This window comes from Pongo abelii, chromosome 1, assembly GCF_028885655.2.
Source record: "Pongo abelii isolate AG06213 chromosome 1, NHGRI_mPonAbe1-v2.0_pri, whole genome shotgun sequence".
Lineage (NCBI taxonomy): Eukaryota > Metazoa > Chordata > Mammalia > Primates > Hominidae > Pongo > Pongo abelii.
Window position 1 is genome coordinate 75,166,785 of NC_071985.2, and position 17,789 is coordinate 75,184,573.

General features: G+C 38.3%; 1 protein-coding gene across 21 annotated transcripts in view; it reads right to left on the reverse strand.

Annotated features, from left to right (window-relative positions):
• The window catches only part of RABGAP1L (RAB GTPase activating protein 1 like), an 857,048-nt gene that overhangs the window by 175,012 nt on the left and 664,247 nt on the right, over positions 1–17,789 (reverse strand). For all 21 annotated transcript variants that reach the window (XR_010140177.1, XM_054551197.1, XM_024245486.3 and 18 more), the window contains 1 exon segment: positions 6,932–7,060. Coding sequence is in view for 20 of the 21 variants with exons in the window: in XM_054551197.1 (XP_054407172.1) it covers positions 6,932–7,060 (129 nt within the window). In the remaining variant the exon portion in view is untranslated.

The following is a 17,789-nucleotide window of genomic DNA, read 5'->3' on the forward strand; positions in this document are numbered from 1 at the left end:
GAGTAGCTGAAACTACAGACACATGTCACCATGCCTGGCTAATTTTTTTTTTTTTTTTTTCTGGTAGAGACGGGGTTTCGCCATGTTGCCCAGGCTGGTCTTAAACTCCTGGGCTCAAGTGATCCACCTGTCTCAGCCTCCCAAAGTGCTGGGATTACAGGTGTGAGCCATCACACCTGGCCTTTTCAAATATTTTGTAGAGATGGGTTCTCACTTCGTTGCCCAGGCTGCTGTCAAACTCCTGACTTCAAGTGATCCTCCTACCTTGGCCTCCCAAAGTGTTGGGATTACAGGTGTGAGCCACCATGCTCAGTCCAATTACTGGCTATCTCTTCCATTTTCCATCCTCTCCCCATACTAACCTTCTTAGAAAAACAGTCTCATCTTCATTTCTCCATTTACTCACCTGCTATTTATTCCTTGAATCATTGGGTTTTATTTGTCATAACTTAACTGAAACTACTTTCATTAAGACCATTAAGGATGTCTTTTCATTAAATATTTCACAATAGCCACTTTCCACTTCTCAGTACCTTATACATGACCTCTAGGTACCACTGACACTTGTTCAACTCCTTCCTTCTTGAAAACAAACACCTTTTCCCTTAGTGTTCACAGTCATACTCTTCTGGGTTTCTTCTTGCCTTCTAGTCTCACCAGCTTCTATTCCCTCGTCTGTATTCTACATGTGAATGCATCTATCCTCCACCCTTCTCTCTGCTCATTGTATATACTCCACTATAAGAATTCACCCATTCCCACGGTTTCAATGCTGATGACTCCCAAATGTCTACTTTTAGCTCAGATCTCACTTCAGTATCCACCTGCCTATTGGATATTTATATCTACTTGGATATGAGTTGTGGATATGTACCACAAACAACATATTCAAAACTTAACTCATTATCTTTAGTGCTTATAATTTGTTCTCTTGTTTGTTTCCTTTCTCAGTGTGATTTCCACCAAGTTGCTTAAGTAAGAATCCTAAGTGCTATCGCTAGCTCTCTTTATCTGCCCTGATGCTCACATGTAATCACTAAAATCTGTTCATTTTATGTCTTGTATGTCTCTGGAATTCATCCATAATTTCTTCAGCCCATTACAAAAACTCTGGTCTCTTCTCACCTAGATGACTGCAACAGCTCCTGAAATGGTCTGTCACCAATACCAAATCTTAACCCTTTCAATCCATTCCCACACAACAACCAGAATGACCTTCCTAACAATAACCTGATAATTTATGTCTCCTATTTTAAATCCTTCAGTGCTTGTCACTCCCCTCAGGATAAAATCCAAATTGCTTACCATGGTTTACAAGGCTCTGCACAAGCTGGCTGGCTCCTGCTTACCTCTCTAGTCTTTTCTCTATCTACTCCCCTAACTCCCTCTCCCTCCTTGCAACCTACTCTCCAGTCATGACCTACATTCAGGTCTTGGGCAACTCCATATTTTTTTTTTACCTATGGGTTTCTGCTTCTCTGCATGAAACATCCTTCTCCCTGCCTTGATACACTCCTTAACTCCTAATAATCTTTCAGATTTCATTTTAACTCTTACTTCCTCTGAAAAGTCCTCTTGGCATAGTTCCTGGGACACAACAGGCACTCAATAAATAACTTTTCTTTCCTAATTTTCTTTCTTTAGGTTAATGTCAGATTTTGCCTTTTAATTTTGCTCAAATTATTTTACTAATAAAATACAAGTGAAATAAGCTAACAAATTTTAAAAAGCTCTATTATAAAGCTCTACCAACAGAAAATTATGGATGATTGTGCTTATGAACTTTGCTACTACTGAAGTCCATTGTAAATATGGTACTTGGAACATTATTCCAAATAAAAATCAACTTAAAACCAAAACAAAACAAAAAAAAGACTGACCGAGTGCAGTGGCCCTCCCAGCACTTTGGGAGGGCAAGGTGGGTTGATCATGAGATCAGGAGATCGAGACTATCTTGGCCAACATGGTGAAACCCTGTCTCTACTAAAACACAAAAAATTAACCAGGCATGGTGGCGTGTGCCTGTCGTCCCAGCTACTCGGGAGGCTGGGCAGGGGCACTGCTTGAACTGGGGAGGCGAAGGTTGCAGGAAGCAGAGATCGCGCCATTGCATTCTAGCCTGGTGACAGAGCAAGACTCCTTCTCAAAAAAAAAAAGACTTGTTTCTTAACCTTTGGAGAATAATTCTCAGGAAAAGTTTACATGGCCATAGAGCTAAGCTACATATGCACCTATTTGAGCTGTAAGGAGGCATAAAATACTGAATCATAAACAACCAATCAAATACCTGACAGTTTCTGACCAACGGGAATGGTAATTTCATCAATTCAACCTGATACAATATAAATGGTATTGAATAAAAATATGTAGAAAAACAGGTAATCAGATCAAGAATTATAAAGATTATGTGTACATGCACTTAATAAAGCTAATATATTATGAGGCCTGGTGCGGTGGCTCATGCCTGTAATCTCAACACTTTGGGCGGCCGAAGAGGGTGGATCACCTGAGGTTGGGAGTATGAGACTAGCCTGATGGAGAAACCCCATCTCTACTAAAAATACAACATTATCCGGGCATGGTGGCGCATGCCTGTAATCCCAGCTACTTGGGAGGCTGAAGCAGGAGAATTGCTTGAACCAGGGAGGCAGAGGTTGCAGTGAGCTGAGATGGCACCATTGCACTCCAGCCTGGGCAACAAGAGCAAAACTCTATCTCAAAAAAAAAAAAAAAAAGCTATATATTATGTTACTAAGAAAAACAAAATGCTCATATGTTCATACAAAGAAATTCAAATTTCTGGTAATTCAGAGTCTCTGAAGCCAAAATCCAAGTTTAAGAAGCTCTGCAACGACAGCATTTTTAACTATAAGGCAAAAATCAAATTATGATATTTAATAAAAACTGACTCCCTGGGAAAATACAGGATATTCATATTAGGCACTTTAAACATCTTTTATTTAGGTCTTGATTTCAGTATTAAAAGTAACCAAATGACTATTCAAAGTAAAGCCTGATGGGTCAATATGTTTTCTGATTTTGGCCTAGTTGAAACCATAGGAACAGAAGGGTATTAGAATAACTTGGAGTCACATTAGTTAAATTACCAGTTTAGAAGCTATTGAAAATGTTCCTGATATTTAATGTCATACAAGTTTTGGAAAAATAAAATTATTTATCCAATTTAATGTGCTTTATTAACAAATCTTGTTGGTACACTCACAGAAATAAACCTCACACAGAGCTAACAAGTTATTTTTTGCTTGCAACCGCTGCATCTATTTTAAAGCCAGTTTCAGTTTCACTGAAATCACTGGTTACAGTTCCTTAAAATTAAAGGAAAGTGATTATTTTGAGGGGTAATTAAATGGGAACATGTCCATTCAAAAAAGATACAACTATATACAACACCAACTTTGAAAATAATTTAAAAAATTTTAAAACTTGATTACTTTTGGCAGAAATTCTATCTTTAATCTTAAACAGGCTATGGATAAGGAGTTAAACTTTCTTGCCTATTCCATGCCTGCAGTCACCTTTGTCCATGAATGCTTTGTCTAACACATAAGTCTCAGTCTATAAGTCCATCATCTCCTAAAATTTCCAACTGCCAGCACAAGCTGCTGTAATGATGGCATGATGACTCACATCCTTACCTACACATGCACTTCCATTATTCATTGTAACACCTCATCATCTACAGCCTCTCATGGGTTGTGGTAGATCAGAGTGGGGAACGGGGAGGTGGTAGGAACAGTGGGATAGGTCTTAGTGTTTTTTCAAAACTATAAGCTATTGTAAAATCGATTTAGTGGGTTGTGGTCAGCCTTTTGGTTTGGGGATTTTCTTGGGATCCGGGGAGAAGTTTAAAATAGAATAGAATACAATACAATAGGTTGGGCAATGGTAGCTCACACCTGTAATCCCAGCACTTTGGGAGGCTGAGGTGGACGGATTACTTGGGGTCAGGAGGTCGAGACCAGCCTGGCCAACATGGTGAAACCCTGTCTCTACTAAAAATACAAAAATAGCCGGGTGTGGTGGCGCATGACTGTAGTCCCAGCTACTCAGGAGGCTGAGGCAGGAGAATTGCTTGAACCTGGGAGGTTGCAGTGATCAGAGACTGTGCCACTGCACTCCAGCCTGGGCAACAGAATGAGACTCCATCTCAAAAAAAAAAAAAGAAAATACAATACAATAGAACAAAAAAAATCAGAGTGCCTCAGTGTAAGAGTAAGTATCTCTTCAGTTATGTATGTATATAAGTACGTACATATAGTCATGGTCTTGACATAAAAGCAACCAAAATATAAGTCTTGGTTTAAAAACTATTTTAGACCTTTGGATTAGAGACCTACATTCTAGTCCCAGCACAATCCCAGCCCAATACTGGACTACTTATGTCTTCCTTCTTTCAGTTTCACCTCACATTTGCCTCACAATCATTCACTCTACAATTATATGTTATAAATGAAATGGTGTCCTGTGGATACCATCTTAAATATTCAAGAAAAAAGGCATTCTCCTTAGATAATGCAAAGAAAACCCCACAAAAAACTATTAAAACTTTACAAATTATTAAATTATTAAAAATTTTAAATTATTGAAACCTTATTAAAAGCTTTAAAAATATTCATATTTACCTATTCATGTCCAAAAAAATTTATTCTGGTTGTACCTAGCACTTCCCTTCCAGGAGCAGTCCATTTGGATTATATTTTGAACTTGTTTTCTAACATTTTATGCTTCTCCATCTCTCAGATCCCATGTTTCTGGACTGATAATAACTAGCCACCTCCAGGAACTTCAAATATTATATTGGAGAAAAAATTTTTCCCTATACATGTCATGTTTTTCTATTGTTTTCCTGGGTTTCTTTTGTCCTCAGTGACTTGCCAATCCTCTGAGATTTCCTTTGAAAACATTTAACTTTTCACCTTACCTGTACCTCTTATTTCTCTACTCTTTTATTCTTAGAAATAAATATTTTATTTTAAAGGATGCCTACAGCATCCTTTGACCCAATTTACAATACTTCTCTCTGGCATCTCTGAAACAATCAGTTGGCTGAAGCCTACCTTTCAAACTCACCACCCACAAAATTCAGTCAAAGGCATCATGCCCACTAGAATATACTTTCAAAGTTACAAATAAATGTGGCTTAGACTTTGGCCAAATAAAACAATCAGTCGTGAAGGCTTTAAAGAGTTTGCATTTCAGAATGAAAACTTCAGAAATCCATCTTTCTTATGACAGCTTTGGGAAATGATCTCTTTGAATATAAAGCTCACTTAAAAGACAAAATAATTTTTTTCTGCCCAGTTACTTACTTTCAGTGTTGAACTGTATTTTTTAACATTTATAATTTGATTTAAATTTAAAATGATTGTGTTATACCAAAAAATGTTACAGTGGCTCTGGTGCCTAAAAGAAGTCTGTGTCAAAGTAACTTTTAAGTAATATGCTTAATAAGTTGATGGTGACTCTTATCTCCCAGTTGCGTAGTTTAAAATCGGTGCAATCATTTTAACTCTTCTTTTCTTCTCACACTCACATTTAATATATCAGGAAATCTTACTGGTTTTCTTTCAAAAATATCCAGGTTCCAACCATCTCCATCTCCACTCCATCTCTATCTCCACTGTTAACACCCTGGTTCAGTCTATCATCATCTCTCAAGAGGATTACTCCAAAATCTCCTGTCTGATGTCCCTACTTCTCTTACCTTCCTATGGTTGTTTTTAACAAAATAGCCATTGTGATCCTTTAAAAACCTCAGACACATCATATCATTGCTCCACTAAAAACCCTGCAAGAGCTCCCTGCTCCACTCAAAGTAAAGCTTAAATGCTTACAATGGCCTACATTTTCTGGCTCTTTGTGAGCATTCCTACTACTCCTATTTCATTCACTTCACTCCAGCTGCACTGGCCTTCCTGTTCCTCAAGCCCACCCAGGCATGAGACAGTATCTGGGCCTTTGAACTGGCTATTGCCTCTGCCTAGAAAGCTTTTCCCTGGGACATCTCCATGACTAATCTCTCATCTCCTTCATTGACTCAGTGAGGTCCACATTGACTATCTAATAACAATCATAACCTTTGCTCCCCCACCAATCCAATCTCCCTTTATCTTCCCCTACTCTCTTTTTTTCACAGCTATTTATCACCTTATAACATGTTAAATAAATAATATATTTATTATGTTGCTTATTGTCTGTTTCCTTCTGCAAGAATGTATAGTCCCTAAGACCACGATCTCTGTTTGTTTAGGAAAACAATTTATATTTATGTTATAGTTAGATAAAAAGATACCCTGGTATATTGTAGAGGTATAAGAATTAACATCAGTAAATTAGTTCCAAATATTTTAAGAGTGCTCTCTCACCTTAATACTATAAGTTTCTGGAAAGAGTTTTCAATTTCACATTGATTTATAAAATGTGTTTAGTTTTATCAGACATGTGACATGGACCAATGTATCCACAGATATTTGGCAGGTGTGGGATGGGAATGGGTAGATCAAGACTCAAACTTTCCAAGTCACTTAGAGAAATGAAAGCATTGCCTAAGCAAGCTTTTCTTGCTTTGTCCTAAATAATCTTAAAACAGATGGCAAAAGCTAAATACTAAGTCTGCTTCCATGGAAACCACTATCACAGCAGCCCACTCTAGAGCCCCACCTATGAGATAAATGTTTGTCTTCCTATTGTTATAATCTGAGCCTGCCAACTTTCACTCTAAGTCCTACTAGAAGGTACAGCTACTATACACATATTAGCCTGACAAACACATCTGGGAGAAACCAGTTCATACACAGTCTAACCTTAAACATAATCAAACCTTGCAACATATAAAAAAAATTTTACATAATTTGCCATATTATTCTGCACTCATATTTTACCTTTATTATATAAAAACTCATGTTCTTACTTTAATATTGCAAGCCTGCTCCATCAGTCTTCTTGCATTTTCCTCTGCCCTGTATCTCTTTGGAAGCTGAACTCTAAAGAACTTTAAAGCACCTTCAAAATCAGCCTGCAGAAGGTCTTCCTTTGAGGTCTGCAAAATAATCATCAAGAACCGTCATTACATTTCAGCCTTTGAGGACAAATACATTTCAAAAAGAATTTATATTTTCTTTAATATACTTTTATAGCTAAGATCTAAGTTAGTTCCAAACATTTTAAGAAGATATTTCTAACATTTCAATATTTAGATGATGTTGCTATAAGCTGAAATAAATCACCATAAATCACAGAAGCAATCTAAGAGTTAATGAACAAACTAACATACTGAATTCATATTACCTGAAAACTGGAATGATGGTTCCTGGCAAAGCTTACCAAGTTATAGCTCTGAGAAAAGAATAAGGCTAAAAAAGGAAAAGAAATTTAACTCTAGGACTAATCTCCGACTTCAGCTCAATGAACATTTTAAGGATATTATTAAAAAGCTGGCTGAAGACATAGAAAATGCAACCAAAATACATCAGTTACACAATAAACACCTAATGGGAAGATGGCTCTTCAACGAATGACAGCAGCAGTTCAAGTGAAAAGAATAGGAAATTGATCCCATACCTTGAAGAATGCTATGAAAAAGTAAATGAAACAAACCACATAACTACTGATCTCTTATGAAAACTATTGTTTACCAAATTTACTTCTTCAAAAAATAAAAAACCATTTGGAAATAAATATATCTGTGCACAGAAAAAAGACTAAAAAGAAAACAAAATGTTTATCTGTATAGTGGAATCATGGGTTACTACTTATTTTTACTTTCTTTGAGACAGGGTCTCCTTCTGTTGCCCAAGCAGGAGTGCATAGTGCAATCATGGCTCCCTGCAACCTCAACCTCCCAGGCTCAAGTGATCCTCCCGCCTCAGCCTCCTGAGTAGATGGAACTACAGGCACACACCACCACACCCAGCTACTTATTTATTTATTTATTTATTTATTTATTTATTTTTAATAGAGATGGGAGTCTCACTCTGTTGCCCAAGCTGATAACTCCTGGGCTCAGGGTATCTTCCCACCTCAGCCTCCCAAAGTGCTGGGATTACAGGCGTGGGTCACTGTAACCTGAAGGTTATTTTTTTCCATTACATTTTGTTATACTTTCTGTATAACGCTTTTATAATAAGAAAGACAATAAATATTTTAATAAACAGCTATAAACAACTTTGGCAAACACTGTGATACATATTATAGATTTAGGAAGATGAGTACACAGAAGCCAAAAACAAATTAGATGTTTCACTGTCAGTACTTAATAGTCAAAAACTTCAACAATTAAAAAAAGCACCCAGAAATCACGTAACTATATGCTATGTCAAAATACTACTTTATTTAAATTAAAATGTAAAGCTGATTAAAGACTGCACTGAAAAAGTAGGCAGGAAGCCAGAGAAATTCCTGCTTGTAACAGGGTCTCAGTTTTCGTCATCACTACCCTGGTCCAAGTCATTATCATGACTAGCAAGACATGTAGTCCAATCCTAGCAACATCTTGCAATCTAGATTTTAGATCAATGTAAGATCTGAGTGAGACCTTCTCTGAGCACTTAAATTCTTCCTCCTAGCCCATTCCCCACCAATTCACTTTCCAGTTTTACATCTGTTCCCCTTCTTCCCCTCTTTGTTTGTCTTTCGCACTGCTATATCCACAGCAACAAGAAAAATGCCCAGAATATAGGAGGCACTCAATTAAAATTTGTAACAGAATAAATGAATGAAATCTACTTTCATCTCTCTTTTGCTACAGTTTGCTTCCCTTTTCCCCTGACCTTTAAACAGAAATGTGAAAGAAAAGAACATATTCATACCAGGCAGTTTCACAAAGGTCCACAAATTAGTAATCAAAAAATGGAGCTAGGCTAACAGTGGTAATGAAAAAACAAAAAACTCCAGTACATCTCAGATTTCTCTTTCCTCATAAATATACAGATGCAATAGCGACAAGTGGTGGAGAATGCTTAGCATGCTCTCAACTCACCTTAACTTAGCTGGAAAAGACAGTTACTGGAAACAACTTCAGTCTGAAAGAGAGCCTGTCTAACTAAAATATCAACTGCTGAATTATGGGGGAAAGCGTCCAGCTACCAATTCTACCAGACATACTACACATCCCTAGACTTCCTTTTTCACATGTAATACCAGTTCTGATGTTAGCTCTCTGGTAGTGGTTTGGACAATTCCAGACAAACTGCTTCCAGGGTTTGTAGAGAAACAGGATTAACCCTTTCTTCACTACCGAAAGTCCTCTGAAGGCACCTCTTCTATTTTCAGTGCAATTAACCTCTAGTTACCTGGAAACAGATGCCCCAAAATGGTGACGGGTGATCTCTTCTCTGCAGACAGTAGCATAGTTATCTAATTTTCTAATATTGCCAAGGCCTAATTTGAAATCCAGCCTTTTAGCACATACAAAAGCAGATAGGTTGGTATCAAGAATGAAGAATCCTACATTCTCACACACCGGACCTCTAGTCAAGCAGGGATGGCCATGTAGGCAGAGATGCTGCTTAGGAGAGGCTAATAGCCTCAGGGAGGGTACAGCAATGGGGTTCCCACCAGGGTGGGGCTGAAGCCCAACTCAGGTTAAGTCTCTGGACACGAGAAGCCAGAGTTCCCTGTGGCTGTCCTTTCCTAGACATTGTTGGTGTTGATATTGCTGCAAATCACATGGATTGCCCAGCTCAGTTAAGCTCAAGAAGAGAGGAGATCTGGCAACCATGGGGCAGGGAGGCTCAAGTATACTAAGGTGTGAAAACTGCATCTTATTCAATTTGCTAACCTCAGCCTCTGGAGTACTTGACACATTAAAGGTACTCAGGGTTGCAAAGGATGTAATAAATTCATTTTAACTTCAACTTTGGCAAACTTGTAGTGCTACGTAAGTTTCCCATTTTAAAAATGGGAATATCTTTAATCACAAGTATTTGAGAATGAGGCCGTGCTTGGTGGCTCATGCCTGTAATCCCAGCACTTTGGGAGGCTGAGGCGGGTGGATCACTTGAGGTCAGGGGTTCAAGACCAGCCTGACCAACACGGTGAAACTCCATCTCTACTAAAAATGTAAAAAAAATTTGCCAGACGTGGTGGCGCATGCCTGTAATCCCAGCTACTTGGGAGGCTGAGGCAGGAGAATCACTTGAATCCAGGAGGTGGAGGTTGCAGAGAACCGAGATTGCACCATTGCACTCCAGCCTGGGCAACAAGAGTGAAACTCTGTCTCAAAAACAAACAAACAAACAAACAAACAAAAACACCAACACACACACACACCAAAAAAACAAGTATTTGAGAATGAAATAATTTAAGGCATAAGAATGCATTTTTTGAACTCCAAAAGAAATACAAGGGGTGATAGCATCTGTGTTGCTCAAATATGCTCAAAAATAGATATCTTAGTGACTAAAAGCAGTACCTTGTTCTCACTGATTTTTTTGTTTGTTTGTTTTTTGTTTTTTGAGACAGGGCCTCAATTTGTTGCCCAGGCTGGAGTACATTGGTGCAATCATAGCTCACTGCAGCCTCGAACTCCTGGGCTCAAGAGACCTTCCCACCTTAGGCTCCCGAGTAGCTAGGACTACATGCGTGTGCCACCATGTCAGCTACGTTTTAAGAATTCTTTTTTGGCTGGGCATGGTGGCTCATGCCTGTAATCCCAGCACTTTGGGAGGCTGAGAGGGGCAGATCACGAGGTCAGGAGATTGAGACCATCCTGGCTAACACGGTGAAACCCCATCTCTACTAAAAATAAAAAAATATAAAAAAAAAGAGCCACGAGGTCAGGAGATCAAGACCATCCTGGCTAGCACAGTGAAATCCCATCTCTACTAAAAGTACAAAAAAAATTTTAGCCAGGCGTGGTGGTGGGTGCCTGTAGTCCCAGCTACTGCGGAGGCTGAGGCAGGAGAATGGCATGAACCCAGCAAGCGGAGCTTGCAGTGGGCCGAGATCGCGCCACTGCACTGCACTCCAGCCTGGGCAATAGAGTGAGACTCAATCTCAAAAAAAAAAAAAAAGAATTTGTTGTTGTTGTTGTTGTTGTTTTGTTTTGTTTTTGGTAGAGATGGGGGTCTCGCTATGTTGCACAGGCTAGTCTCAAACTCCTGGCCTTAAGCAGTCCTCCCACCCAGGCCTCCCAAAGTGTTGGGATTACAGATGTGAACCACTGTGCCTGGCCTCACTGATATTTTTAATTCCATAAAGTGGGCAGTCTAAGTTGGAAGAACTTATATTTTTCTTATGGGCTGCAATACAGCTACTTTCATTGTGAATGAAAACAAAAATGCCAGTAAGCAAAAAACAAATAAAACAAAAACCTTGCTTGCCAGTATTCTAGAAGACAACCTGTAGTTAGTCCTACTTTGATTCTGATGGGTTTTTTCCTCCAATTTTCTATCTTCCAGAGACTTCCATAATCATTAAGTATTACCTCAAATGCCTTTGTAATGCCATAAGCAGATTATAAGCTTACAGAGATAACTCTTCATTTGCTGACAACTGTATCTAAGAGGTTTTTCCCTCTACAATTGAGGGATAGACACTTCTTGCTCTGCAAAGACTGAATGTTTTCTTGTTCTGCAAAGATTTGGATGTTTCACTAAGAATTTATCAAAAGTTGTCTGGCTTTTTTTTTTAAAAGAATACTTTTTCAATCATAATTCGTACATATGTATGTGTATTGTCTACATGGTGGGGTCATAAACTTTTTCTTGATTACATATTCATGGCCCAAAATAAAAAATTTGTTAAAAGCCTAACATAAGGTCTGACTACAGAGATAAACATAATTAATATTTTATTACATTTTTTATAGTCCTTTCCCCCATCATTACGTACATATCTTACACATATTTAACAAAATTTGAATCATCCTACACATATTATTTTGTTAAATATATATGCTTTACAGGCCAGGCATGGTGGCTTACACCTGTAATCCCAGCATTTTGGGAGGCCAAGGTGGACGGATCACTTTGAGGTCAGGAATTCGAGACCAGCCTGGTCAACATGGTGAAACCCTGTATCTACTAAAAATACAAAAATTAGCTGGGGATAGTGGCACGTGCCTGTAATCCCAGATACTCTGGAGGCTGAGGCAGGAGGATTGCTTGAACCCGGGACATGGAGGCTGCAGTGAGCTGATATTGCACCACTGCACTCCAGCCTAGGTGACAGAGTGAGACCCTGTCTCAAAATAAATAAATAAATAAGCTTTATGAATGTCAAGCATTAATGTAATGTTATTAGTCTAAAATACAAGTAGTAGTGCTGTTTATGAAAATAAAACATGACTTCAACCAGGGCTCCAGAACCAGTTCTCACCATCCTAGTGCTACTATCTCACCATCCTAGCACTAATTATTGTTATTATTGTTGTTACTTTTTTAGAGGCAGGGTCTTGCTCTGTCATCCAGTCTGGAGTGCGGTAGCACAATCACAGCTCACTAGAGCCTCAAACTCCTGGGCTTAAGCAATCCTCCTATCTTAGCCTTCCTAGTAGCTTGGACTACAGGCATGCACCAGCATACCTGGCAAATTTGTTTTTTTGTTTGTTTCTTTTACAGATGGGGTCTCGCTATGTTGCCCAGATTGGTTTTTAACTCCTGGCCTCAAGCCATTCTCCTGCCTCAGCCTTCCTAGTAGCTAAGATTACAGGAGTGAGCTACCATGCCTGCACACATACTAATTATTAATGAGCTGGCTATGCAGATAATTAGTGCTTATAATTGAGTTTATAATTGTATGAATACTAAACCCTTACCCTGACAATGAAGAGGCTTAACGAATGATCTTGCGATCATAAGATCTATGCTTTAAAAATGTACCCCTAAAAGGCAGACTAACACTTCAAAAACCAAACCAAGTACCCAAAATAGGTTGTGCTGGCTTCTGGTTTACAATTATACATCTGTGCTCACTGTACAAAATCCCTTCAGGCTAGAAAAACTGATTTAAACTGGAAAGGCTGTTCTTCAACTGGGAAATTCTTAGAGCTTTTCTATATTGCTTTCAGAACAATGGCAAGGGAAGAGTAAAATAATGAAAATGCAACTCCTTTCCCAACATTAGTTAAGTAATGTTAGCCAGAAGATAATACGAATAAGATTTAGACAATTTCAATAAGCAGAGGCATGTTTCCTTCCCTTGGAAAATAAAGAAAATAACTCTACCAGCTTTTAAATAAGAACTAATAGGCCGGGCGCAGTGGCTTACACCTGTAATCCCAGCACTTTGGGAAGCCGAGGAGAGTGAATCACTTGAGGTCACGTGTTCGAAACCAGCCTGACCAACATGGCAAAACCCCATCTCTACTAAAAATACAAAAATTAGCTGGGTGTGGTGGCGCACACCTGTAGTCCCAGCTACTTGGGAGGCTGAGGCAGGAGAACTGCATGAACCCAGGAGATGGAGTTTGCAGTGAGCTGAGATCATGCCACTGCACTCCAGCCTGGGCAACAGAACGAGACTTTGTCTCCAAAAATAAAATAAAATAAAATAAAATAGAATAAGAACTAATAAAGGATGACTTTTTGAAATTAGTGGCTCTACTACACAACCACATCTTTTGCTCCCTGAGCTTTCTGACAAATCCTTTTAAATAATATGAACCATGTTTACCAATTACATTTCAAAGGTGACATTACTTCTTCATTTGAATAGAACTATACAAAAAGATAAAAGTAAAGTCATTTAAACAAGTCCCACTTCTTTTTCCTTTCAAGTAGGTAGGAAGAAATATCCAGAGGGAAAGGTAAGTAGAATGTTAATGTAAATATCCTTTGCACTTACCCCAGTGATATGAATTAAGCAAATTGCCCGGCACATAATAGATATCGACATAAATTTGTTCCATGAATTTATTAAGGCTCCACTTCAAGCATATCCAATATTCAAAAGTCAAGATGTATACAATGGAAATTATGGAGTATATTTAGGACTTATTTTCATATAAAAATTGATTTTTAGATTTTTTGGGGGATATCAGAAGTATACATGGCAACTTCTGCATTTGGGTTTTTAAGTTCTGTTATAAGTTGTAACCTCTCTTTAAAGGGCAATCCTTGCAGCTGTTAACAACAGAGGTAAAAAGGGAAGACATATTTTCCTCTGCTCTTTCATCCTTCCTTAAACTTAATGTTTTAAGAAAGTCTACAAAGTTAAAAACAAACAAGATTAGGATGCAATATATCAGCATAAGTAATTTGATCAAAATGAAACCTTAAAATGGCTACAAAAAGGGACAGCTAGATCATTTGCATATGTATAATCAACCCTCCTTCAATTCACTGTGAAAAATGAGTAGCTGTATTCAAACTCTAGCTAACACTAATTTTAACATATAATGATCTGATAACTTCTTATGGCACATAGTAGCAAAAATTAAAAATCCCGAGGGAGGCCGGGTACGGTGGCTCACACCTGTAATCCCAACACTTTGGAAGGCCAAGCTGGAGAGATCACTTGAGCTCAGGAGTTTTAGACCAGCCTTGGCAAGAATTTCCCAGGTGAAGAACAGCCTTTCCAGTTTTGTAGAGATGAGATGAAACCTCAGCTCTACAAAAAATACAAAAATTAGGCATGGTGGTGGGCGCCTGTAGTCCCAGCTGCTCAGGAGGGTGAGATGGGAGGATTGCCTGAGCCTGGGAGGCAGAGGTTGCAGTGAGCCAAAATCACACCACTGCACTCCAGCCTGGGTGACTGAGACCTTATCTCAAAAAAAAAAAAAAAAAAAATCCAGAGGGAAAAGGGGAGATTTTGAATACGAGCAAAGTCAAAGTTTCTCCTCCTTCTCCAAATATCACACACTTACAGAGTATGGACTCTGGCCACATGCCACTGCTGATACCATTTTCAATGTGTTTTTCCCACTGAAAAATTCAGTGCAAGAGTATCATATTTTAAGGTGAATTTGTTTTTTTTGTTTTTTTTTAAGACAGAATCTCATTCTGTCACCCAGGCTGGAGTGCAGTGGTGCAACCCACCTTCCGGGTTCAAGTGATTCTCCTGCCTCAGCCTCCCAGAGTAGCTGGGATTATAGGCGCCCATCCCCACACCTGACTAATTTTTGTATTTTTAGGAGAGATGGGGTTTTGCCATGTTGGCCAGGCTGGTCTTGAACTCCTGAGCTCAGGTGATCCGCCTGCCTCAGCCTCCCAAAGTGCTGGGATTACAGGCGCGAGCCACTGCGCTTGGCCTGATTTTGTTTTTGAAAGAGGTAGGGTGGGTGGAAATACTTCCACTGTTTGAGTATTAGCTCCAGATGCTTCTATTCCAAACTTCTCACTATTCTTGAATAAATCTTTCTTTAAGGGCCTCTAATAAGCAGCAGATTCTAGGTTTGATTCTTTTAGGGGACTATTCGAAAAAAAAATCTAAATGTGATTCTCTTTCTTATCTTCACTATTTTTATCCTAAATGGCTTGTTTTTCCTTTAGTTATGGTATCTAACAGAATTTTTATTCAGCTAAAAATTTCTGGAGGTCTGAGAACCATTTGAAAGCACAGGCTTTAGAAAAGTGAAATACCACTTAGCTGATGTCTAGGATATCTGCATCTCCTGTTTCAGTATTTTAATTTCACAAAAGAAAAACATGTTTGGTAAATCTACGCATAGAATTTAGGCCTTGTGGTAATATCTAAAATGACATGCTTGTACCTGATTTTTTAAAGGAAAATTGTCCTTTACTGGGTGTACCTTTGAAGGGTAACAAGCAAAAATGCCAAATGTGCATCCTCTATTATATCAGTAACCTTCTTCCAACTGAAGGTTATAGAAGCTTAGAGTTCTAGTAGTTTGATGATCCCTCTGTGAATCAGGGAACAATAAGTAATAAGGCTCAGAGACCAAATCCACAACACTGTCTTGGTAAATCTTCATTTATTTGATTTTTTAAAAAATGACTTGTTTTATAATAAAAAAAAATACTGGGATCTTAAAAGTAAAATAAAGTACTTGTATGTGCTTAACCCACAAGCATTCATGTTTGAAACATGACTAAAAAGGTAAAGAGATGTTTTACACTTTAGTACTTCCTCTTGACTAGAAATGAAAAGACTGCAATACTGCACGTGGCAGGATTCCTCTTAGGAGTGTCCTGTGCAGATTAGCCACTGATCCCACATCATTAACCAGTTCAATAACACAAGGCTGAACAACTTCCCCCTGGTACACATGCTAAACTTTGAGCAGTAACTTACTGAATAGCAGATCCCAACTCACAGCCATATTGCTAATTAAAGAACTTGTAATTTCCCAAAATGTAGAGTACCCTAGAATTACCAATAATTTTACAAGTGCAACTGTGTAAAACAAAGCCAGAGATTTTCAAGTGGCCCCCAAGATAAATCAGCATATGCTTTTCTTTTTCTTTTTGAGATGGAGTTTAGCTCTTATTGCCCAGGCTGGAGTGCAATGGCGCGATCTCGGCTCACCGCAATCTCTGCCTCCCAGATTCAAGCAATTCTCCTGTCTCAGCCTCCCAAATAGCTGGGATTACAGGAGCATGCCACCACGCCCAGCTAATTTTGTATTTTTAGTAGAGATGGGGTTTCTCCATGTTGGTCAGGCTGGTCTCAAACTCCCGACCTCAGGTGATCTGCCTGCCTCGGCCTCCCAAAGTGCTGTGTATACAGGCACGAGCCACTGCATCTGGCCTAGCATATGCTTTTCACACATAATGCAAGTGGCATTATTACTTAGGCTCTAACTGACAGAGCCTAAGTAAGGTCTCAAGACCACCTGAGAGATGCACTACTTCAGATGCCTAATTTGGCAACCAAACAGAGTTGGTACAATTGCAATACACAGATATACATGACCTCCAAAGAGCTCAAGCTTGAGAACCCAACTCCCTGTGGATTTTATTGCTAATTAATTTTTTCAGACTAGAGGCAGTTTAAATTCATCCCTAATGCAGAGTTGAATATGCAAAATATTCTTAATTACCAATTTATGTTTTCCTTCAAAACACTGAAAATGTAAATGCCAAAGAGAGGTGGCACCAAATTACTGGAAAGTAACCATTGGAAGCCTTTGAGTCACAAAGTTGAGTAGTCTTTAGGATGCAGAAATATATTAGACCAAGCCTGATTCCTCAGAGATGTAGAGAATTTGTTGAAATATAGTTTAGCACTTCACAATATCAAAACTCCTGAAATAAAATGCTTATTTCACTTACAAAACAAAACAAAACAAAACCCCTTTCTAAATAGAATCATGAATCCTTAGTTTTCTCCTTTATTAAGAAAAAGATGAGGTTCAGGGAAATAATGACATCACCTGGACATTAAAACACATGTCTTCAGCTCTTTTTATTTCTTCTTTAAATGACAAAGGAACTATATTTCTCAAAAATAACTCCCCTATAATTGTATGCTAGTCATTGCATCAAACTTTGTTTTGCAATGACAAATAGACTTTACTTAGGATGAGAAATTTCTTATTTACATGGCTACCTAACATGTCTGTTATGATTGTACAGAGGAGATTATATTTGCATGTAAATACATACATAAAGACTGAACTAGTAATTGTAAAGATAAGTATAAATAGAGATGAACTATAGTGAAGGGAGATATGGGAGAGAAAAGAGTTAAATTCAGTCATGTAAATACTGTACTGAAAAGACTTTAATATGAGAGAACCATAATGAGGAAATAGTCTAAAATGGTATTAAACTCCATTCTATAAAACAGACAAGGCTAAATTATTCTTATTCCATTACCACATAATGGTATAGGACTACTGTAAACCAATTACCTTATAGAATAGT